Source organism: Oreochromis aureus, linkage group 10 (assembly GCF_013358895.1).
Source record: "Oreochromis aureus strain Israel breed Guangdong linkage group 10, ZZ_aureus, whole genome shotgun sequence".
NCBI classification, from domain to species: domain Eukaryota; kingdom Metazoa; phylum Chordata; class Actinopteri; order Cichliformes; family Cichlidae; genus Oreochromis; species Oreochromis aureus.
In genome coordinates this window covers 12,172,495-12,197,240 of record NC_052951.1, presented here as the reverse complement: position 1 = coordinate 12,197,240, position 24,746 = coordinate 12,172,495, and the positions used below count along the sequence as shown (strand labels likewise).

General features: G+C 40.6%; 3 protein-coding genes across 5 annotated transcripts; 1 reads left to right on the top strand and 2 right to left on the bottom strand.

Moving 5' to 3' along the window:
- Positions 1–2,638: 2,638 nt before the first annotated feature.
- Positions 2,639–14,959, top strand: si:dkey-125i10.3. Its single transcript, XM_031752480.2, has 10 exons — positions 2,639–2,733; positions 3,320–3,357; positions 3,444–3,555; positions 3,693–3,767; positions 11,156–11,215; positions 11,362–11,442; positions 11,563–13,854; positions 13,964–14,026; positions 14,404–14,506; positions 14,612–14,959. Exons 2-10 carry the CDS (start codon positions 3,348–3,350, stop codon positions 14,714–14,716), a joined length of 2,901 nt encoding a protein of 966 aa, XP_031608340.2. The 5' UTR covers positions 2,639–2,733; positions 3,320–3,347; the 3' UTR covers positions 14,717–14,959.
- On the bottom strand, positions 5,680–9,442 carry si:rp71-1d10.8 (tigger transposable element-derived protein 6). 2 transcript variants are annotated; one of them, XM_031752481.2, is made up of 2 exons: positions 9,111–9,442; positions 5,680–8,456 (listed from the first exon to the last, which is right to left on the bottom strand). In XM_031752481.2, the coding sequence occupies exon 2, from the start codon at positions 8,445–8,447 to the stop codon at positions 7,152–7,154; it is 1,296 nt and encodes a 431-aa protein (XP_031608341.1). In that variant the 5' UTR covers positions 8,448–8,456; positions 9,111–9,442; the 3' UTR covers positions 5,680–7,151. The 2 variants fall into 2 exon arrangements, with proteins under 2 accessions (XP_031608341.1, XP_031608342.1); XM_031752482.2 differs by having other exon boundaries at positions 9,271–9,442.
- Positions 14,953–20,347, bottom strand: plp1b (proteolipid protein 1b). 2 transcript variants are annotated; one of them, XM_031752484.2, is made up of 7 exons: positions 20,260–20,347; positions 18,141–18,327; positions 17,876–18,032; positions 17,447–17,624; positions 17,103–17,176; positions 16,839–16,904; positions 14,953–15,810 (listed from the first exon to the last, which is right to left on the bottom strand). In XM_031752484.2, exons 1-7 carry the CDS (start codon positions 20,261–20,263, stop codon positions 15,739–15,741), a joined length of 738 nt encoding a protein of 245 aa, XP_031608344.1. In that variant the 5' UTR covers positions 20,264–20,347; the 3' UTR covers positions 14,953–15,738. The 2 variants fall into 2 exon arrangements, with proteins under 2 accessions (XP_031608344.1, XP_031608343.1); XM_031752483.2 differs by lacking the exon at positions 20,260–20,347 and adding an exon at positions 18,715–19,052.
- Positions 20,348–24,746: the final 4,399 nt, after the last annotated feature.

Below are 24,746 nucleotides of genomic sequence, written 5' to 3'. Positions count from 1 at the left end.
AAACCTCAAGGCCACTGGATATTTGAAATTGCTACATGATGATGTGTTTCCCTCTTTATGCACTGAAGCTGGCACGTTCCCTGAGTTTTTCCAGAAAGATGGTGCACCACCACATTATGGGTGCCAGGTCTGAGCATTCCTAGATGAACAGTTTCCTGGAAAGTGGATTGGTCGTCGTGGGCCAGTTGAATGGCCCCCAAGGTCTCCTGATCTGACCCCCTTAAACTTTTATCTTTGGGGTCATCTGAAGGCAATTGTCTATGGTGTGAAGATATGAGATGTGCAGCACCTGAAACTACGGATACCGGATGCCTGTGCTGGCATTTCTCCTGCAGTGTTGCTATCAGTGTGTGAAGAGTGGGAGAAGAGGGTTGCATTGACAATCCAACACAATGGGCAGCACATTGAACACATTTTATAAGTGGTCAGAAACTTGTAAATAACTCATGAAAGAATAAAGTTATGTTGAAACCAAGCACACCATTGTTTTTCTTGTGACATTACCGATAAGTTTGATGTGTCACATGGCCCTCTTCCTATTGAAAAAACAAAAGTTGTATCCAAGATGGCCGACTTCTAAATGGTCACCATGGTCACCACCCATCTTGAGGAGTTTGCCCCCTCACATATACTAATGTGCCACAAACAGGACTTTAATATCACCAACCATTCCCATTTTATTACGGTGTATCCATATAAATGGCCCACCCTGTACATTCAGTAGTTTTGTAGTAGTGTTGCTACACTCACCAAAATTCCTACTGCTATTCTTATTATTATTAGTAACATAAGTTAGTTGTGTTGAGAAAGACACACACTTTTAATGTTGGCCCCTTTATGTTTGTGACATGCATTTTAATGACACAAAAAAAACATACACTCCTTCATTACTAATTGTACACATCATTCACCACTTCGATGGTTTCTCTTTTATCTCGATACTGTTCTGTGAGAGAACCAGGAAAAGAAGTGGTTCTACTGGATTCCACTTACCATTCAAATATTTTGTGTCTAAGCAGCAATACTTTTATTTGTATTTGTATTTTATCTTTATTTTGAACATGTTTAAATAGACAAACAAGCAAAGCAAAACTAAAGGAAAACAAAACAATAATAATTATAAATAACTTACATGTTCAAAAAGGAGTAGGAAGAAGCATAAAATTATTTAATCCCACCACCTTTCCACTATTTAGTAACTAATAGTCAACACTTTTTCTTCCTGTTCATGCCCTACCCATCATAAATTCTTCCTTACAATTTGTTACATGTATTTGCTTTTATTACCTGAGTAACACGTCAAAAGATATACAAATTTACAGATATATATACTTATACTTGTGCACCCACACATACACATCCCTATTGTGAAACTTTACAAACTGAAGTATAGAAACTGGGAGAAAACTGGAAAAATAAAAAAGAATGACACAGTTATAAAAAAAAAGTTAAACATTTTCATGGCATCTTTACAGGTTTTGAGTTAGCCTCAGTGAAAGAAAGTGAATACCCTTACGTTTAAAAACCTGAAAAGTAAATGGACCAGTTCTTATATACTGGTTTTCTACTCTACCTGAGCACTCAAAGGACTTTATACAAAATGTTTATTCACACATAAAGTGCTTCCTGTCTAACACTCACACTCCAATGAACACACTGGAAACAACTCAGGGTTCAGTATCTTGCCCAAGGATGCTTTCGGCATGCAAACTGGAACAGCCAGCAATTCAACCACCAACCTGCTGTATACCCTATGAGCCACAGCCATTACAAGAATTAAAAAACACATTAATCGCTTTTGCACACAGTCCCCTGTACACCCACAGACCAAAATGTGAATATTTCAGTTTATTAAAATGTAAAGTAAACATCAGATAATGAGGTTAAGCTTTTCTCTGTGCTCTTTTATTTTCACTGGAGAGAATGGGCATTTCGGTTCAAGGATTTTCAATGTAAATATTATTAAAAAGGTCTGATGAGACAGTAGATTAAATTCGAACAACTCTGAGATCTGGTCCCGCTTGATTCCTAGAAGCCTACCAACTGGAACAGTATGCTTGTGAAAGAAAGTCTTTGTTGTGGGTGAAACAATACTACAAGCTTTTTATATTTAAAAAAAAAAAAAACTTTTGTGGTTAATGATATGCAGGTTTTCAGTTGTCTACTTTTTTTTCTGTGGCACAAAGGCTATTGTTCAGGGATGGGCAATTAATTTTCCCATGGGGCCACATGAGAAACTGGGACTGTTGTGGAGGGTCGCACCAATAAGTGTATAAAGAGATTACATTAATATTGAGCAGAATTGAGTTCAGTTTAATCCCCTGCTATAGCCATTAGTAGGAAAGAAAACAGGATCAAGCACTAACCTGCAGGGTTCATTTAAATACCTTTAAGCTGTCAGGCAGGTTATAAAAGCCTACTTTTAATTTGCTTCTCAGCAAAGACTGAAAATCTCACTAGAAAACATCTCTGGAATGTGACTTCTCACACTCACAGAAAAATCGAAACCACAAAACAGTGCTGTCCCTCTTATCACCCAGCCTATCCGCTTGCTCAATGAGCCTGCGTAGCATCATCCAGGTGCGGCACTTCAAAACTAACAGGGGAGAGGGGTGGGGGCGGGATCTGAAACTGCAGGGGGTGGGGGCTCCGGTGAAGGTATTTCTGCTATCTCATTCGCGCGTCACAGAGACCCGGAGGAGGACCGACACTGATCTGCTCTGACACAAACAGGTGAGAACACAATACGGCACAAAAATGGACTTCACACCCCTGTTCACGGCCTGTGTGAGAAGGGGCTCATTACCAAATCTGAATTGCTTTCCTTTTCTATGAATAATGAATTTGACCTGCTTAATTGGGGCTGGCACATCTCCAGAAAGATTCATCACAAGAGATTAAAGCACTAAGCACAGGTCAAAATGTTAACAGGCGCTTGAAGAGAATACAAAACAGATGCGCAATATGACAAGACGCAGAGAGACTGGGGAGAGGGTAGTGCACGAGGGACATTTGTTAATAGTGTTTACAAGCAGATTAGGTTTTTCCACAAGTTTTATTGTGGAATGCCTTCTGGTATGCTCAAATGGTTTTATTCAGATAATAATAACTGTCCATGTGTGTTAATAACAAAGAGTAAATGCTTCAATATCACTTTATCATGGTGGATTAGTTTTTATGTACATGAATACAGCTTTGCAGGTTGCGAAGGGGGGTGAAGTGGGAATGTGTGTAGAGTATGACAGATAAAACATAGTGGTTGTGCATTAGAAAAACTGCTAGAAAAGCATTTTAAGTTTTTCATCAAATATTTCCTCAGGTTGAAAATCTGAGAAAACATCAGCAGCATGTCACAAGGTGAGTATTTGATAAGATTAAACATGGAAGAAAAAAATATTTCTTGGTATGCAGTACTGATAAAAGTGTGTGTGTGTGTGTTGTAGATATTAACAGAACCCAGGTGCTTCAAAACATCAGGGTGCGGTCTACATTAAAAAAGGACGGCAGCTGGATCCACAGATCAAATGATGCCAAGAAAGAACAAGACACAGCAGGGTACTCACAGTGATTATGATGCAACTTCAAAAATTGAGTTTTAAAATTTTGTTTTTTTTATTGAAAGTGATAATTGAAGCTGTCCTGCCTCAGTGTTGTGCTGCTGCACAGTCACAGCAACCTCCTCTTTGTTGCAGAACGAACCCAGATGTGGAAACTAAACCTATTACAGCTAGGAGTTCACAAGTCCGGATGGCAGCCAGGAGATTTGAGTGAGTGCTGCAAAATTATTTTAAAGGAGAAAAAACACTTTTGGATGTAGAAGTTGCTCAGGCACACTAGATTTTACTGACAAATCCACAGACATGGTAAAACAAACAAACAAACCCTCTTTCAATTCTAAGGTTTTAGGCATCAGCACATATGAAAAATATTACTCTAGTCCTTACCAGGGCTTGGTAAATATAACTTCAGATAAACTATAAAGTGTCACATATTACAATATGTTTAAAAAAACAAAAACAAAGCAAAAATGCAGAAGCAGTGTGTGAAGAACTAAGTACAGCCTTACCACCAAATTTGCCCTAAGGTCTGAGTATGCAATGCTTAGAGAACCCAAATCAGACTCTATAGGCCTCATTTAGCATGCAAAATGTTAATATTGATGACAGTGCAACCAGCAAAAGACTGAACAACCAAAGTGGAGATGTCTGACCATAGTGCATGTTTCATGTTTGGGAAAAAACAAACAAACTGCACAAACATCTCATAGCAACTCTTAGGCATGGTGGTGTAGGGGTGATGATTTGGACTGGTTTTGCAGCCACAGGAAGTGGGCACCTTGATGTCATTGACTTGATCATGATGAATTCCTCTGTATACCAAAGTATTCTAGAGTCAGATGTGAGGCCATCTGTCTGACAGCTTGGCCAAAACAGGTTCTTTCAGCAAAACGATGAATCTAATCACATCAGCAACTGTATAACAGAATGGCTGAAAAAGAAAAGAACCAGGCTGCTGCCAATACCAGACTTCAATCGACTGAAATGCTATTGTGGGACCTTTACAGAGATGTGCTTAGATTAATGGCTGCGAACCGCAGTGAACTGAAGCAACATGTTAAAGACAAGTGGACCAAAATTCCTCCGCAATGATGTGGCTGATTGATAAAGTCATACAGGAAGCTATTCAAGTTATTGTTGCTAAAGGTGGTTCTACCAGCTACTCAGTCACTGGTTGTTCTTTTCACACACACCTTCTGCATTTGGCTTAGTTTGTTTTTTTAAACCGTGTAATACCGCACATTGTTGTTCATCAGAGGTTGTATTTCAAAAACTTTAAGAGCATGGTTTACTTTCAATATGCCCTCATATGTAAACCTCAGAACTGACAGAGGCCATACATTTTTACCATGACTGTATATCTATTTTTTTTTAAAAGAGAAATAATATAAAACTTAAATATTGGACCCATGTGTATAAAATGTGTGTGGCACCGCACAGTGTGGTGGCAGTTCTGCAAGTCAAACTTAAATTGTCCTTCGACTGTGCTGTGTCATTGAATCATAACTAAAAATATTCCAGGCTTCAGGCACAAATCACCATCTGTGATATTAACATACAGTACAAAAACATTAACTTAGCCCTGGGCATCTGTACTGCATCCATAAAGCTCTAAAGTACACTGCAGTGTGACCTACACTTAAGCTGGTTGATCAAACATTAATCCCTGTAGGACACACATGCATATTTTTCCTTGAATACTGTAGCAAAAGCTTTCTAGGGAACACCTTAACATATGAGTCCCCACTGTTAATTATATGGTATGTGACAAATATTTTACCAGCTTTGTTAAAAAAAAAAGTGGTTAATGTTAACATTAATACTCCTGTGCATTAAAATAATGATTTTGATATAGGCATCCAATAATTATAGTCATATACAGAGTTGTTCTATACAGGTAATAGAACAGAAAGGGGTTCTTCTGCTTGGTTGCACAATATTTCTACTAAATAAAGGATACGTCAGCCTTAGCTGCCTGACTATTGTTGGCAAATGTATCTATTGCACTGACATTACATCACTCAGCCTGAACATGTACATAACACAGACACACACACAGGCACGGCTACAGCAAAATGTTGTAAATTATTAAGCTTATGGACAAATTTTTGCTTCAAACATATTTGAAAAATATCTTTATTCTAGAGGTCTGATTTTTTTCCCTGAGATCTCGTAGGGTTCATTCTTCCAGGTGAACAGAAAGGAGCAAATTATTTAAAAAGGTCTTGGGTTTACTTTTATATCAGTTTCTGTGTTCACAATTATTCAGGATACTTACGTTCACGGGCCACTTTATTATGTACACCTTGCTGGTACTGGTTTGGACCCCTTTTTCCTCCAGAACTGCCTTAAGTATTCACACCATAGATTCAACAACATGCTGGAAACCTTCCTGAGATTCTGATCTACATTGACATGATAGCACAGTGCTGCCATGTGATTGGCTGACTCGAGATATGCATTAATGAGAAGCTAAACAGGTGTACCTAACAAAGAGGCCAGTTGATGTAAGTAAAGGAACAATAGAGTCACATGTACAATTTTAAACTATTTAGGGAAAAAAAGACAACAGCTGTTTCTCAGATGGAACCAAAAATTGACATATTTTCTTTGACCTCAAAAGAAAACCATGACAACAGCAGTAGGTGTATCATATTCTACAGCTGCATCATCTGTTGATGACACATCCTTCAATAAATGATTCCAACTTCCACTCAAAATCAGTCTGGTAGTTAAGAGGCTCGATTGTGCTTCAGAGACATCTTGAACAGCATAAAGTGTAGTTATCAGACGTCTACAATAAGATAACATATGAAAATGTGCCCAAGCTTTAAATTCACTCTTTTATCTGTTTCAGTGTGTTTGAGATAATCGAGTGAATTTTTCACATTACTTACATACATAAAACAAATGACAGAGTGAAGCACCGGTGTTATATATGTGGACCTCACAGCCTCCCCTCCCTCACTTACTGTCAGAGACCACTAAACTGAAATCATGCCCCTTACCAATGATGGTTAGCTTCGCTAGCTGACTGGCCAGCAATACCAAAAAAAAAAAAAAAAAAAGAAAAAGAAAAAGAAAAAAAAAAGATGGCACTGAATATCTACAAATGTTCTTTCGCTCACAATCCCCTAGGCTGAAGCAACTTGTGAGTGCTTTTCAAGTGTTTTTCCTTCATGGGTCACTTAATTTAAATGGCTTGCCATCCAATAATTCACAAGAAGATGGAAGCATTTATGAAGAGAAATTACAGATTTTTGCTAAGCAGAAATATTTCCTATATTTTTCTTTTATTATCCTTTTGAAATCATGTTCACCTTGGGACTCCCAACCCATTGAAAAACCACAGTTGTGCAGCATTCAAACATTATTACCCGATAACTAAATCTGAGCTCAGTGTTGAGTAGTAATTAATAACAATGCAAGCCTTCCTCAAACAGGGCTCTCTGCAGGGAGGCAGCAGGAGGTGGTTCACTATATTAAAACAGGACTGTAATTAAGTCAGTATTTTGAAAGACAGAACGAGCCTGTGCTCATTTCTGCTTTGCTCAATTATGCAGTCAATCACACTTTCATTTTCATAGCGATGAATTAGGAAGACGGCCCAGCATCTGTGAGGTCTCCTACAGTGTGCACTCCCGGCACTGGTGTTGACAAGGAGGGAGCAGCTATCTGGCCAATGTGGGCTGATATCATGTGTCTGTCACAGATGGTGAAGGGGTTCAGTGGGTAGATCCCAGATTTCCTAAAGCCTTCCTTCACAATTCTCACACCTTCCTCCTCCTTTGCTACCTGATATGTTCCTTTGAAAACTCCTGAGAACTCCTTTTTGCTAACTGCAAAGTGGGTGTCAGTAGTGTAGCCGTCGCCTAGGAATGAAGCAAAGTGCTGCTTGAGGACCACAAAGAGACCGTCATTGAGTGGCTGGAGGATGTGGGAGCAATGAGGTGGGAGGCACAGAAGAATGACATCCTCCTTACGAGCTGTTTCCACCACCTCCAGGTTCACGGGTGACTTGTGGCCATCGAAAATCAGCAGCAGTGGACGCTCCTTTGGTGCGTGCACGAGAAAATGTTTGAGGAACCATTTCTTAAAGAGGTCTGAATTGATACATCCTGAGTCTGACCACCCGTATAGGGCATTTGGCGGTCCTTGTGTCTTGTAGCATACTCCCCCTGGATAGGCCTTTGAGTAGATTATAAATGGGGGGATGTCCTCTCCAACCGCATTAAAGCAAGCCAGGACGGAGACATGGTCCCTGGAGCCTGGCGCTGGCTTGTGGCCTAGACTGACAGATTTGGGGAGAGTCACCCTCTTCCTACTCAGCTGAAAGTCTGTGTCATTGCAGTTGAAAATTTGGTGAGGCTTGTCTCTGAGCTCATGAGCATCTACAACAGTCCTCAGGAGGTGAAAAAACTGATCTACTGCTTCCTTTCTCACTGACACGGTCCTCCCACGGACAACATTGTCTGCTGGCTGAATAGTGATGTTTTTCTCTTGTCGTTTTCTAAAATTGAGCCACCATGTCTGGCCCAGTTTGGAAAATGCCACCCTCCGGTGCTGCCGCTTATAAATTGACGATGCGAAGGACACCAGCTGCTGCTTTGTAAGTGGGAATCCATGCCTGGACATGTATAAGGAGAACTCGACCAACAACTCCTCATCGGCAGATGTTATAAGCTGAGCCGGGCCGCTACGGCTCCCAGGGGTCACCCGTCCACTGACTCTGTCCCCCAGTGAAGATTTAGGGACTCCAAACTGCTTGGCGGCTTGTCTTACTGTGCACCTGCCTGACTTGACCTCTATCAGTGCACGCTCCATGGCGTCTTCTGTCCACCTCTTCTTTTTCTTCCTCCCGATTTTGTCAAGGTGATTTCTCGATGGCATTTTTTCCCCCTAAGGCAACACAAGAAAATACTGAGATGAACCATACAAGTAAAAATCCGAAAGCCACAAAGTGGCCTGGCTAAGCACCAAAAAGAATCACAAATCACATTGACATTGGTACAAGCTTAATAATAAAACACATTTTCACTTTACCAGAAATAATTGCTTTGTACTTTGTGTAGTTGGAGTTTATTGCAGTGCTTCAGCACTCATGACAACCAGATATAAAAGGTTCGAGCTTGTTAGTCACCTATATAGCTGACTATATTAAACAGGTAATGCTTTTTAGATCTCTAAGCTCACTTCAATAAGAAGTAAAGATCTTGCTGTTTTTGTTGTTGTTTTGTTTTTTGCTTAAATTGGGCCCAAAGCAATGTTTAGAGCCTGCACTAATGTATTGAAATAACAAGGAACAGAATGCCATTTAAGATTTTTTTTTTTTTTTAACCGGGCCTAAAATAATATTTATGCTCTATTTTGTTTTGAAAAACACGGTATCAGTGTTAAGTAACCTGATAACCTGGTGGAAAGCATCGGGAAGTAACATTTTTGGAGGCACCTCAATTACCTCTAAAAATGATACAGCAGGCCACATGAATTTTCTATTAACTACCATTATTTCTTTTATTAAAAGTAAAAGTCGTAAAATACGAAGCGACTTACTCGTCTCGGACGGTGCTGGTATTATTTTTGATGTAAAACAGCAGAAATATCCTTCTGTGTCCGTTGTGCGCCCTTAACCCAACGTTCCTACTTGTAAACTGCAGTTTCTTAAGAACTGTGGTGCTATTTTGAGACGATACTACACTTGAAAACAGCCCACCTGGGTAGTGTTGATTCCACAGTGGTCACTGATATGTCTGCTAGTCACGGAGAATTAAAATAATGCTGCTACATTTTACTATTGCCGTTAACTTCTCCGCTTAGCAATATGCTACTACTTGACGAAGCCGGGGAGAAGCGGAACAAAACCGGAAGTATTTCCACGACGCCTTCAAAATAGAGGTATCAACAAAGTAAGAGCCCAAGCTCATGGAGACGCTGATCACTGACCAAACCAATAAACTGCACTACAGTGCTCCCTTCCTGATTTATTTATTTTCTTTCTGTTGTACATATTTGTCATACTTACATGTTTCAGATCAACAAATACATTTTAATATTAGACAAGGATAACCTGAGAAATTGCAAAAGCAGTTTTTAAATGATCCTTTCCTTTATTAAGGGGAAAAATATGTGCAACACTACCAGGTCTTATGTGAAAAGAGTTACCCTCTGAACCACATAATTGGTTGTGCCACCCCTGACAACAGGAACTGAAGCGTTTGTGATACTGGAGTCGTTTTAATTCAGCCACACTAAAGGCCTGTCCAGTCTTTTAGAGGTCATGCCAAAACATCTCAATTGGATTTAAGTCCCACTTTGTCTAGGCCACTTTAAAACCTTTCCAAAAGCCATTCAGAGCTGGACTTCCTTACATCATTATTCCATTAATTCATGGCAAGACATTCAGGTTCTGAAGCAGCAAAACCGCCTCAGACTATCACACTACCACCACTGTTGATGTCTTGATGACTTGGTGTTCTTTTTATGAATACATTAGAATTGTATTAATATTCACATATGTATGTATGTATGTATGTATGTATGTATGTATGTATATCTATCTGTTGTGACTGCAAAGACAAGTAAAACCAGAGACACAGCTATGAAGAGGCCTCATGAATCTTAGCTTCCCCAAAATGTTCTTACCAAAACTAACCCAGCAAACACTGTTATGTTGTCCTTATTTGGATGTTCCAAAATTAAAAGCTGTGCTGATGTCCTAGCCATCTGCTGTACCTTTGACCCTTTCGGCCTTTTACACATCTGTTCCCTGGGTCTGATAGTTCAACATAAACATTTTCTATCAAGTCAGATGTTTTTTCCAATAATGAGATAACAGAAATAATAGAAATGCACAAAAAAAAAGGTAATAGACAAATGTGTGTATATTTGCTGTTTCAGATTACAGCACTTGACACAAGTCATAAACCTTCTGAATTAATAGTTCAGTTCACCCACTCATGAATGACAAACACCACGTTTTGCTGTTACTTGTTAAGCTGCAGAGAGACCATTACCTCACAGTTTGTTGTGTATACAGCATATTCTTCAAAATCAAGAATAACATTGATATCTGCATCAAGATGCTTTGCTCCTGCGGGAAAAGTTAGATTTTAGTTTGTGTGTCTCTCATTTATTACCAGCCTCAGCCACCACTTCACTGCAATGTGTCTGGTGATATTTACACCATTAATAAACATTGTGTTGACATTTAAGGCCTTATTTGTTAGCTTTGTTTCATCAATCACTGACTTCACATGCGCAGGATGCTCATCCTTCAATGCAGGTCACACTCTTCATACAACATTTTTTTAATGTAAGTTATGGATGAATGTTGTTTATATAAGAGATTCTGAAACTCCCAGAATGCTGCTGACGCTGTATTCATTAAGAAAGTACTTTATATGATAGCTAATGATGTACATTTATATTATTGCTCACTAGAGACATCAGTAACCACTCTAATGTGGAGCATTTGGCTTAGACTTTATTTCTGAGCTAACATAGTTAGAAGGTGATGAAAACTCTTATTGGTTTTGAAGAAGCAATTAAGAAAATATGAGGCTATAAAGGGTTTTTCTCTTCTTATTTTTACCTTGTAGAGCAATAGATCCTCCACCAAGTTCTCCTTTACAAAAGGCAGAGGTCATTTCATCTGAAGGGTATGTTGGTGCTGAATATAAATTAAACTGTGCAACGACTGAGTAAATATTTACTGCTTCACTGCAAATCCACATATTTCAAGCTTAATCTCAGTTAAATCTGAACATTTAAAACAAATACTCAGTGCTTTGTTTGTCTGTTTTAGGAATTCGGTTAATCAGGCAAGTGCTGAAAATATTCCTGCTCCCAATGACACTCGGCCTGAAGGCTCAACAGTGAAGACAAAGTTAGTATACGAGACTGTAACCGGAAGTGTTAAATTTAAAGATGCTGAGTGTTTGTTATTTTGCTTACAAATCTCTTTTTTTGTTGCAAAGTTAGGAAGAAGTAACACTCTCTTTTACAGGCCTCAACCCCCCACAAAAGCACCTATTCAAAATTTTAATGCACAGCCAGAAAAGACATTTACTGAAGCAACTGCAGAAAATACGGAACAACATGCTGATGCACCAGCTGACACCTGTCACAATGAGGATAAGGCCTCCGCAGATGCTGATGTGAAAAATCCCCCTGCAGAAATCTCTGCTGCGGAAGGCACAGTGAGAGAGAGTAGCAAGAGTAAGAGCACCGCTGGAGTCCCTGGAGAATCTGTAATCAAAAGAGAACCGCCGAATACAACTAATTTAGAGCATGCAGGAGTAAACATGTATGGACCACCTGCTTTGGCAACATCAGGGAAAGAAACTTCTCTCCAAGGCGGTGTGGAAACACCCGCTGTAAGTGATGCAACACCAGAAGAAGAAACTGCTCTACAAAACAGCACCATATCAGTCACCGACACTCTGCCTGCACCATCTAGTCAATCCGATGCTGACACTGCCAAGAGTGTGGAGTTTAAAGTCGAGTCTGCACCACCCTCTGAGCCGGTTTTTAAGAGTGGAACTGAAGAGGCGGTTGAGCGCGAAGATGATGGCACTGTTGTTGAACAAAGTTTTGATCCAACACCTAAGACAGCAGGAGACTGTGACAAAGAGTTGAACACTGAAGATGCCCTTGACCAAGTAGCTGCTTCAGATGCAGAAGGTGTTTTGGATAACACAGAGCACGCAGCTATTAGACTGACTGATGCTTTAGATGTGGAGATGGCCAAGGCTGAAGCTGTTCCTAAACCTGCGGAAGATCCAAGACAACCCCACTCTGAAGCAACTGCAGAAAACACGGAACAACATGCTGATGCACCAGCTGACACCTGTCACAATGAGGATAAGGCCTCCGCAGAGGCTGATGTGAAAAATCCCCCTGCAGAAATCTCTGCTGCGGAAGGCACAGTGAGAGAGAGTAGCAAGAGTAAGAGCACCGCTGGAGTCCCTGGAGAATCTGTAATCAAAAGAGAACCGCCGAATACAACTAATTTAGAGCATGCAGGAGTAAACATGTATGGACCACCTGCTTTGGCAACATCAGGGAAAGAAACTTCTCTCCAAGGCGGTGTGGAAACACCCGCTGTAAGTGATGCAACACCAGAAGAAGAAACTGCTCTACAAAACAGCACCATATCAGTCACCGACACTCTGCCTGCACCATCTAGTCAATCCGATGCTGACACTGCCAAGAGTGTGGAGTTTAAAGTCGAGTCTGCACCACCCTCTGAGCCGGTTTTTAAGAGCGGACCTGAAGAGGCGGTTGAGTGCGAAGATGATGGCACTGTTGTTGAACAAAGTTTTGATGCAACACCTAAGACAGCAGCAGACTGTGACAAAGAGTTGAACACTGAAGATGCCCTTGACCAAGTAGCTGCTTCAGATGCAGAAGGTGTTTTGGATAACACAGAGCACGCAGCTATTAGACTGACTGATGCTTTAGATGTGGAGATGGCCAAGGCTGAAGCTGTTCCTAAACCTGTGGAAGATCCAAGACAACCCCACTCTGAAGCAACTGCAGAAAACACGGAACAACATGCTGATGCACCAGCTGACACCTGTCACAATGAGGATAAGGCCTCCGCAGATGCTGATGTGAAAAATCCCCCTGCAGAAATCTCTGCTGCGGAAGGCACAGTGAGAGAGAGTAGCAAGAGTAAGAGCACCGCTGGAGTCCCTGGAGAATCTGTAATCAAAAGAGAACCGCCGAATACAACTAATTTAGAGCATGCAGGAGTAAACATGTGTGGACTACCTGCTTTGGCAACATCAGGAAAAGAAGCTTCTCTCCAAGGCGGTGTGGAAACACCCGCTGTAAGTGATGCAACACCAGAAGAAGAAACTGCTCTACAAAACAGCACCATATCAGTTACCGACACTCTGCCTGCACCATCTAGTCAATCCGATGCTGACACTGCCAAGAGTGTGGAGTTTAAAGTCGAGTCTGCACCACCCTCTGAGCCGGTTTTTAAGAGCGGACCTGAAGAGGCGGTTGAGCGCGAAGATGATGGCACTGTTGTTGAACAAAGTTTTGATGCAACACCTAAGACAGCAGCAGACTGTGACAAAGAGTTGAACATTGAAGATGCCCTTGACCAAGTAGCTGCTTCAGATGCAGAAGGTGTTTTGGATAACACAGAGCACGCAGCTATTAGACTGACTGATGCTTTAGATGTGGAGACGGCCAAGGCTGAAGCTGTTCCTAAACCTGTGGAAGATCCAAGACAACCCCACTCTGAGGAGTTCAAACCGAACCAAAAGTGTGATGATAGTCATACGTGAGTGTTTTTATTTAAAAAATAAAGGAACAGTAGAGTATTCAGTGTTGTTCGCATATTTTTATTTGAGCACTAAAATCATTCTCATTGTTTTTGACTATTTTTGTAGTTCTGATGTGTCTCAAAAGCCTGCAGAGGACGTAAAGTCAACAAAAACTCTGAATAAGCCCGTGTAAGTTTCTCACTCTTACTATACATAGTTATACAACACTCAAAAAATATCTATCCCTAAAATGTTGACATTAAGTAATTTGATTGCATGGAAATTTTCCAAGTGGTTTAGTTACATACATTAAATGTAAAACGGTAATTTAATGGACTCTGGTCAAATGAAATTTGCATGATTGTTATACATTCAGCATGTCTTCCTTAATTGATGAAGTATTTGAATAAATTCACTTTTGATTTCATATATTTCAGTTACATTTTACTCAGAATTGTTGCTTTGTGTTTATGAGAGCCAAGAATGTTTTTTTGAGTGTACATAAGTGTAAAAAGTAATAAGGTTCATAATGTTTGCTTTGTTTTTTAACCAACCATCTGCTTCAGTCATGGCCAATCTCCTTGTTACTTCTGCAACCAAGTCATTAATGGAAATGTCAAGATCATATTCAGCGAGCCTTCAATGAACTGCCACCCAGAGTGTTTAAAGGTTTGTTATGTCTTCTTTTGTAAAAATGCTGTATATCTGTGCTTTTATGATATCCTTACACTACCTCTATTGTACATAAAATTAACACTGAGTATGCTTTTGCAGTGCGGGGTTTGTGCTAGGGCCCTTGGAAATATGCTGAACCACATGTTCTTGAAGGACCAAGTGATCCAGTGTGGATGGTGTTTTTCAGAAGCGGTTAAGAAATGATGCCTATTTGGGATAAATATGTTTCCGGAAAATACTCCAAGTATACCTTGATGAATGTGCTGTCCATTATTTCCCATAACTTCCCTATCCTCTTCTTCTTTCTTTCTTTTTTTTGTAACAACTGTATCCAGTAAAAGGGCAGTATATTGTTATGATTAATGATTCTGCAATGAAAAGGATAAATGAAAAATACAGCAAAAATGCAACTGTATATGGCTAAAATAAAATTCCACACATCAGGTTTCAATGTTTTAATGAGCCTTAATTTCAAATAAGCACACACAAGTCTAAGTAGCAGGGCTACACGCTAAATACCTGGAGACAAGTTAGTGAAGCGTCAACCCCTCTGCAACTTAAAACAGCTTATATTAAGCATTGGGCTGAACACCTCCGTGAGAACAGACATTTTTATCCCACCTACCATGGTAGCATTTAAACAAAAGAGAAAAAAAGAGACTGTATAAGTATGACTAAAAAGCACATTTATTGTAAGTGAAAGCTCAATGGGAAAATTTGGTTCGTTCAGCCTCACTTGTTTTAGTTCATGCAGTTGTGAAGGTTGATAATAGAGAAGCCACAAAATCATGCTGAGAGCCAATTTGGGTGTCAGTAACCACTGAATACTGTGCATGCAGTTATGACTTGCGAGGCAAGCTGTCATTGCTCTTAATTATTCATGAAACATCATAAATCACAATGAGCACCAACAAAGCCTCACACAAAGGATAAAGTGAGAGATACAACCAGCAATGGGAAAATGAACAACAAAGCTAAGAGAATCATCTTGAAAGGCGGATCTGATGCACAGGCTAGAGCTCATTGCTGGAGGTAAATTATCTTCATCTCTCTGTCTGTTGTTCATACATAATAGTGATGAGAAACGTTTTCTGTTATTGAAAAGGTTTAAAGAATAGCAGGCAATCCAGGTTTGGAGGTTGCCGTTTCCCAGAGGATGAATGTAGGCTGACTGTCCATGTCGTAGTCGGACAATGGGGTTAACAGAGAAAACTGAGGCGCTGCACTTAGCGAATGCCTTTTCTGCCCAGGAACCGCAGAACTGCATAGTTGTAGGTGGTGGCAACCAGATACAGGAACTAGAGTGAGTGGAAGCATTAATGAAATGAAAAAAAATAATCAGCTTCTACACATATACTAGTACAGTAAGCATTTTTGCAAGCAGACAACGAATACTCATTTGTGATCACTGTGATCACTATAACGCTATGATTCTTCCAAGATAGAAAGCAAACTTTAATAGTCATCTCTGACTGTATGTAGTCACGAACATTTTTGGTTTAGAGTAATCCACACGTTGAAAATTAATTTATTTCTGCTCAATACAAACAAGGTGACTGGAATTTTTGTGTGTGAAGATCATAGCATTGAAAACTGACATTGACAATGTGTTGCTGTTCCTCCAAATAATTCACATACTTTGCTGTGTACAATGTTAAACAGAAGCAGTTCCACTCACAACACATATGTATTCAAAGTGATACTTTAAACAGTAAAAGGAGCACTGTTTCTGGAAACTCATTTTGAAGTGCCTAGATTGAGAAAAATCGTTTATCTGATGTACCCGTGATGGTGTTTTTCCTGCTTCATCATAACATTATATAATATGATAAATATAGATAAGATGATATAACATATATATCATATTAATGTATGTCCAGGATCAACACTAAAACTGGCCAATCATGCTGTTGTGATGTCACAGCATTGCAATCTGGGGGGAAAAATAAGAAAAAGATGCCCTTGTTCAAATATGACCCTCTTGTGGAATAAATGGTAAGCATTTCAAGGGTTTTCTTTATTAATTAATGCAATAAATTATATATATTATCAAGATAGGCTTGCTGCCAGCCAGATTTAGGTTACTTGCATTGCTTTGGTAATGATAGTTTTTAAAGCAATAGCTAACTTCTTGACCTGTGCTAACTGAATTCTCAGACAATATTGTTGGTCACTGGCAATATTAATCCTTGACAAGCATTATTATGATGATGTAGGAACAACACCAACACCGCAGAGTGGTTTCATTTTAAAATTTAAATTTGATTCAGCTGTTTAAATGGAGTTAGCTTAAATTTCCTAGAAATAATGCAAAAAAATAGCTCACCAGTGCTAACAGAGTGATCCCGGCACCGGCAAACGCAGCTATGTACAAGTCATATGTGACATGGAACTGGAAGACATAATAAAAAAAGGTTAGCTTGATATACATGCAGGGTGTTTAATCAAACTCTTGTGTGTTACTGTGAGCTCTCTCATATGCACGTTGTCCTGCTAATAATTCAAAACAGATTTTATGTTGATTTTGACCAGTGATTTTAATGTGATGATGCCAAAATGCTATATCGAACTGTATAAAGACTCTACTCACTTCACTAGTTCTGCAGATTGCTGCTAAGGTTGTCCCACAAGACTTGCCTGGCATTGCATTCCAAGGAAGCAGACCTTAAATGGAGACATAACATAAGTGAGATACCTCATACTATGGCTGAATTATGATGAGATTTGATGATCCGTGTATGCTCTGGCTTGCCCAAAGCATGTCAGGGAAACTATAGTGAAGAAATGACCATAAAGGTGTAGTTCTCTTCATTATTTTCTAACTAATATAGCCATCAGTCTAGCAGCCACTACACGGTGATTAATTGCTTTCAAGGGCGCATTAACATTCCCATCAGGGGGACCATGTGGTCAGTAGTTACACGAGCAACGCACCATACTGCCTGGCGTCCATGCAGATCCAGCTATGCTGATTAATGCTGGCGGTTGTTTCAGACAGGATGTTGACGGTGTGGCAGGTCTGCTCCATATTGAACAAGAAGAAGACTGGGATAGCACTGAAGGCAAACACCGCCAGCCAGATGAAGGCCAAGATGTACGTCACTATGATGAACTGTTGTAGCAAAAAAGTGCAGCACACAAGGTCACAGAATCGCAACACAGATGCTAATAGATACTTTCAGCGTGATAAATGTGGTGTCATTAAATCTGTAATGAACCATAATTCATGTGGAAATTGCAGAAACAAAGAGCATTTATTAGACTCAAAACAAGCCAGAATTCAGCATCTCAACAATGTTGACACGTCACATTTCCCCTCCCTCTTCATTTCCTCACTCCCTCCTCCCCCACCCATGTGCTCACCGTCAGGCTGAGGCAGCGGCCGCACTGGGTACTCCTAAATTCGCCGAAGGTCTGCTTGACAGCACTTGTTGTGTAGAAGCCCTCAGCCAGCAGCAGGATACCATAGAGGAAGAAAAATGAAGCCAGACCATAGATCACGTACTGGAAGTATTTGATACTGGAACAGTCACAGAGAGAAGTCAGTCAATCAGTTAAAACAAAGCAATGCCAGAGACTTAAAAAAAAAAAATCCACAACTGAGAGAAGTTACTGAAAAATCACTCACAAAGAGGCCATGACCACATAGTCCTGAACGTTGCGGGTAAAGTAAGTCTCAACGAGGACTTCGGTTTGGGTCAACGCTTCGTGCCCGCAGCCACAAAATAATGCCATGCCAGCATAGCACAGCAAGGTGGCCACCAGGGATGGGTAGGGCACTGCCCCAATGCACCGGATACAGCAATCATAGCAACCTGAGGGGGCATAATATATCAGCACACAGGCGGCACACACCGCACATATAACCACACAGCACATCTATGCCACAGTGGGGGACTCTTTCACCCAGTAGGGGAGCTATGAAAAAGGCCTCGCTTTGTCTGCAAATCCATGAGCATACACCAAAACCCCACCATCAGGCAAGTAAGCAACAGAAAAAGACCAAGAAAAAAAAGGAAAGAAATTAGACAGCAGTGACAAACAAGAGTTCAAGCAGCGACTCCCAATAAAGCGTCCAAACAAAACCAGCCTTTATAGCAATCTCACGCACGTCTTCCAGAGTAAGCTGAGCTGTTGAAGCAGGTAGCAAACATCCAAAGTGTTAATAAATGCATTGCCAGAAATGGGATAGAGGAAAGCACCTAAGGCTTTGCAAAGCCAAGGCTGCCTGACCGGAAACATTTGCTGCTTCTGATGCTGTACTCCACAATAAGAAAGATTCCAGTGCCAACAAGTGTTGTACAGAGCTCTCTACAAGGTATTGCTACTGTAAAATAAGCCTCTCAGCGCTGACTTCATCCAGTATGTGAAAGCTCCTCTGCTTGTGCCAACACCTCACAGCTCTGCTCTTACTAAATCTGGTCCAGCCCTCTTTGTCCAGTGGTCACAGGCGTCACCAGGCGATTGAGGGATGGTGGTGAAACGCTGGCTTCAGGGGGCCCAAAGAAAGAGCATCTCTTTGTGGCAGCAGATACAATATCCATTGTATTTGCCATGATTGGGAAGGAACAAAGGACAGTGATGTCAAACAAAGACCATGGTGCCACAATACACACACATACTACAGTAACGTAATGGCAGAGGGGTCACCGGGACCATCTCTCCACCACTGCCAATGTCACTACTCAGGACCTCCTCCCTCCACAGCTGGCTGAGACTGGTACCATGGCACTGAGTGTCAATGCCGGTGGGGGCCGGGCTCAAGTGTTCAAAGAGTGGGTGGAGGCATTATGAAGGAGAGGGGCAATTTGAATATCTTCACAACAACAACAACAACAACAATAGCAAGCCCAACTCAAAATTAGTTAGGCCCAAACATCCCCAAATGTGTCTATTTCTGCATGAATCTTTTGCAAGATCTTTTGGTTTTAGTTGGAGGGAAGAGAAACTGTGAGTTAAACAAACTGTTGCTAAAATATAAATAGTAACAGCAGGAAGACTGTTAGTCCCAAAAATGATAGCGCCTACGGACGCCCACGCTTAAGCTGTGCCCGGCTGCAGCAGTATTGATAGAGTGATAAACGCCACAAAAGCCTCAGTTTGAATTTCAGTGCAAAGTGCATCAGTGCATTTGCAGCAGATGTCAGGTAATTACTGAAAACTCCAAAGCTGTTTTAAAAAAAACCCAACAAACGTGCAGAATTTCACTCAGAGGCTGTTTGCAAGTGAGAACATGTTTAGCAGAAGTTGTTTGCATCCACAATCCTCTTGGAAGTGTGACAAAATATGCCCGTGACACATGTGGGAGTATTTGACCTCTTTCACATGAGTGACCTGGCATGGCCTTGGCATGATGAGAGTTGCTGCCCAGCTCTGTCATGCCACTCTGATTCCACTCTAGTTTAATGCTGAAAGAGATTAGAGCAGGTGACAAGAAGGTAAATAATCCTGGCTTCGTGCACATGTTTTTCTTTTTGGTCTTCTGAAATCACCATCATATGTTAACCTGCATCGTGTGTTAGAATCAAGGGGCAAAAAGGGAATTAGTGGTAAATCAACAAAGGGGTCTAGAAATGCTTTTGATAAATTAAAACAGAGGATTAATTTGCAGCAATTCTTCCCTCAGACTTGATATCAAAGGACATGAAAGGCAGCATTAATACTGGTTATTGAAATAGACTTTAAAAAAAAAAAAAAATTCCATCAATAACAAATGATAAGAACCATTAGAAATTCTGTGCACTCACCCATGTCCGGAAAGAAGTGTCAGGTTATTGAAGTTTTGCTGGGTGGCTTTGTGACTGTGGTATGAGGATATGAGAAGTTATTCGCCGCCACCCCTATATGAATCTAACTCGCGCTTTTGTCTCATCAACAATAGATAGACCACATCTCCCCGAGTCACATCTTAAAGTCACAAAGACCCATTTCAGCTGCCAATCATTATTTAAGGAGCCACGGGGAACAGAGAGTGGGGAAATATTCTAACACGAACTTTCATCTTGGTATCTTCTTCCTTTTACAGCATTTTCACTTCTTTTCTTTCCCTGATTCTATCACAACATATGTGGGTAATTTAATAAACATGTCAGCTTTTACATGCGCACTTTACACTTTTAAGCATGTGTGTTGTACATTTGGGCCTCAGCTGGAGTGTTTTCTTAAGTTAATGTGCTCAGTAAAATAACGACTCAGCTATTCCGCGATCTACATTTTTTTCCTACATGTTTTTACCTCTTTACACTTTTGTGCTGATAAGTCATGTGTTTTTTGTTCACACCCCATGTCAGACATCAGCACCACAGGTTGTAACAGGTCTCGTGGTTTATAAGTACATTTGTGCAGAACACGTAAAGATAAGAAGCACGCACAGACAGAAGAGGAAAATAAATCTAAACCCCAGTGACTGACATTGACGAAGTTGACTAACAAGGGTGACATTGACGGTTGGGTCCAGCTGCTGTCCTCCTTCCCTCCCTCCCTCATGTTTGACCCAGTTGATGTCAAAGCTGGGTTCACTACAAAGGCGCCAGTGTGCAGCAGGAGAAAACACCATGCTTTTTTTTTTGCGAGAGAGTGAAAATCCTCACCCTCCTTTCATTTGCCATTTAAATCACACAGTGCACAAGTAGACGTAATCAAATATCATCATCAAAAGACACAAATTATCACACTATTATATCACATTTAATTACCAGGAATTAAAAAGGGAATGCTTTAATTATTTTGGAGAAACAGCACTTTATATTATTATACAGTTATCTAGTTGTATTAATTATTGGGATGGCTACAGATGCAGTGCAATTTTACCAACTCACCGGATCCTGTAAAAAGCTGGAGGGACTCCTGTGTTCCCGACCAAAAAATAAATAAAAAATCACTCCTCCTCAGACAGTTCCTTCAAAATATAATCGGCTTCTGGTTGCTGAAATTGTTTGCTTTAACTTTCCATTCTGTAGCCTTTCTCAAAGCAATTACAGATCAAGTGATTTGTTTAGAAAGGATTCATGACACTGGCTCTGATACACTTAAAGTGCAGGGAAGTGACGCCTTTGAAGTCTCTAAGAAGACGTATGAGAGAATGTGAAAGAGAGACAGACAAGAAGCATTAATTAACCTCTGTACTGCATATGAGTGTGTACAATGGCTGTCAGCTTTGCTTAATGTTGACAATCAAAGGATGGGGATTAGGTAGGGGGACTGGATTTAGACGCTTGCTGTCTTGGGTGGCATGAAAAGAGACTTTATTAATAAACTGCATTCCACAAAGCTGATGCAGATGGTGGCCGGTGATGTTATCATAGATCATATGATAAATTATTCGGTAGCAGTTAATAAGTCTGTGTAACAGCCTCTGGTTAATGCATGAACTGATATTTTAAACAAACATATTACTGCCCAAGCGTTCAACTAACTTGCAAATGTTATAAAGGTTATTTTGCATAATCACATAGGAAATTGTAGCTATATTATTATCGGTCCTACTCTGCAGGGTATGTTAAACTAATGCAATGTAGGCCTATGAGACAGTGTAAGTGATATGACACTTTTATAACTGCCGTATAATAGATACACTTGCCAGTATTTACACACTGAACATGGTAATATGCATGTTTATACAGGGGGAGTGGAGAAGTGCCCTGTAAAAGTATTTACATAATCTCTTATCACCGTTATCATAATGTGTGTCGTGTTATCTTATGAAAAAAGCAAACAAACAGCTCTCAAACAAACAAGCAAGCACTTGGAGGACAAAAACAAGTCAGGCTCAGTCGGGAGTGACTTCAGTGCCAAAGGCCTCCTGTGGCGAGGGCTTAAATTATTTATTTTCCCAGATGCTGAAGTAAGGATGGACTATGTTTCCCTCCATGTTTGTTTGATTATCTTTAGTGATCTCAGACTCTTTCAGCTGGGTATTTGGGATATGAAACCAGCCAGTGTGTTTTAACATGATTAAAAGATGAAGCCTAAAACAACTGCAGTAGTAGGAACACCTAAGGAAACATGAGGACTGTAAGGAATGTGTTGGTGGTTTTTCTAGATGTGTGTACCAAGCAAAGAAGATGAAAAGATGAGATCTGGCTAATTTTAGTATTCTCAACGCGCCACATGCTGGACAAAAGTGCCAATTCATCAGTACAGTGTCTTATGACTACTTGCTGCATTGCCATAGTGTCTGATAGCGAACGCTAGATACAATCATAATATGTATATAAATGATGGATATAGATCTGATCATTTATACAGTGTACAATGTGTTACACTCAAGATAACTTCTGTGCATTAGTGCAATAGCTCTTGGCTCTCTTTTGTGTTATTTGTGGCATTGCTGTTCATGCTCTGTAAAGATATGCTCTTATATAGATGTCAGGAGTTTATAAACTGTGTCCTGTGGCTATCATGTTGGACCTCTGGTGAGTTCACAACATCCCAGTGGACATAACGAGACCTCCAGGCTCACCATAGGTTGTTTTTGGGTCTGCTAAGCAATGAAGGTGCCATGAAGAGAGGAAGGCAGAAGCAGGGCTGCCAGGCGGCTCTATACACAAAGCCACATGGGTGTATTCAAACATCAGGGATGCATACAGCACGGTGACCCTTCCATGGTTGGGTCTGTCAGACCATCTTTGACTACTCCTTAACCTAGCACACAGACCTCAGGAAAAAACAAAGCCACACATAATGATCATTAAAACCTCCCCAGAGGGCTCTATCACTGAGCTACAGGACTGCTTTGCACACACTAAATGGGGAATTTTTGAAATATACACAAACTGTGCTGCATCTCCACCTGTGTTATTAAGCACATCAGCGTTTTTTTCTAAAAAGAAACTCTGGATAACAAAGGAAGTCCAGTCTCTCTTGAGGACTGAATGATCTAGCCGTCATGTCCGTTCGAAGACAAGACTGAAAAGTGGCATCAATCAGGCCAAACAGGACTGTAAGAGGAAAATTGAGGTCCACTTTACTGACAATAAACTCAGGCAGGCTTGGCAGGACACACATCACTAATCACAAGGACAGCAATCTCAAACTCAACAACATGAACACTTCACTGGTAGAGGAGCTAAGCTGCTTCTTTGCTGCCTTTGAGGTTAAAAGACCCAGTTTGGGCCCTCCATCTACACCTACTACCAGCACCCTCCCAATCATTGTACAGGAGTGTGATGTGAACCTCATGTTTAGATTGGTGAACCCAAGGAAGGCTGAGAAGGGCTTCTAGCTCTGACAAGGTACCCAACAAAGTGCTCAAGGCGTGTCCTGTCCAGACCTCAGCAGTCTTCACTACTACATCTTTAACCCTTGCACAGATCATTATCCCACCTTGCTTGAAGTCATCTGTCATCAATCCAGACTCAAGGAAAGCTTCTGACTCCCTCACTGACTACAGACAGACCTGTTGCTCTAACATCCACAATGTCACAGTGCTTTGAAGGGCTGGTATCAAATCACATCAAAGCCTGTCTTCCACTGACTCTTGACCCACATCACTATGCTTACAAAGTGAACAAATCCACAGAGGATGCCATTTCGAAAGCTCTCCACTCCGCCTTGAATCATCAAATGAATCAAAAAATGTGAGGATGCTCTATGTTGACTATAACTCAACATTAACACCATCATGCCATAGAGCCTGATCAAGAAGCTGGCTGAGTTTCGTCTTTCCTCTCCTACCAAAGACTGCACCTCAGTCCATCCCATTAATACCATTATTAAATTTACTAATGTCACCACACTAGTGGGACTCACATTAGCAGCAGATGACTCTCTCTACAGGGCTGAGGTCCATCAACTGGTCATGTGGTGTTCAGCAAACAATCTTGCAAAAGAAAACAAAATAAATCATAGACATCATGAAGAGCAGAGGCTCGCTCGGTCATCAGTGGAGACTCTATTGAGAGGGTCCATGATTTTAAATTTCTTGGGACCTTTATTTCCAACAATCTCACCAGGCCTCCCACACTGCAGGACATTTAAAAGGCTATCCAAAGAAAGTACAAAAGATCACTGGCTGTATCCTCCCCTCCAATGAAGAGACTGCAAGAGAGAGATACCTCTCAAGAGCCTTCAGGATCACTAAAGAAACCTTCCACCATGGTCACTTGCTGTTTGACCTGCTTAGACCCTACATGTCCATCAAAACAACATGAGTTTTTCTCCATGTGCAAACATTGTTCTAAATTAAACATTATTATTGTGAGGCACTTTAAAAAAATTGGACTCATTCATATTC

Bases quoted from the DNA above. Each gene is read 5' to 3' on its own strand.
- si:dkey-125i10.3 (XM_031752480.2), top strand. The intron at 11,443-11,562 runs GTTAGTATACGA...TCTCTTTTACAG, and splicing joins GGCTCAACAGTGAAGACAAA to GCCTCAACCCCCCACAAAAG. The intron at 14,507-14,611 runs GTTTGTTATGTC...ATGCTTTTGCAG, and splicing joins GCCACCCAGAGTGTTTAAAG to TGCGGGGTTTGTGCTAGGGC.
- si:rp71-1d10.8 (XM_031752481.2), bottom strand. From the start codon at position 8,447: ATGCCATCGAGAAATCACCTTGACAAAATCGGGAGGAAGAAAAAGAAG.
- plp1b (XM_031752483.2), bottom strand. From the start codon at position 18,754: ATGTTTCCGGTCAGGCAGCCTTGGCTTTGCAAAGCCTTAG. The intron at 18,328-18,714 runs GTGCTTTCCTCT...ATGCCCCCTCAG, and splicing joins TTGGCTTTGCAAAGCCTTAG to GTTGCTATGATTGCTGTATC. The intron at 17,177-17,446 runs GTGCGTTGCTCG...TCTCCATTTAAG, and splicing joins CATGGACGCCAGGCAGTATG to GTCTGCTTCCTTGGAATGCA.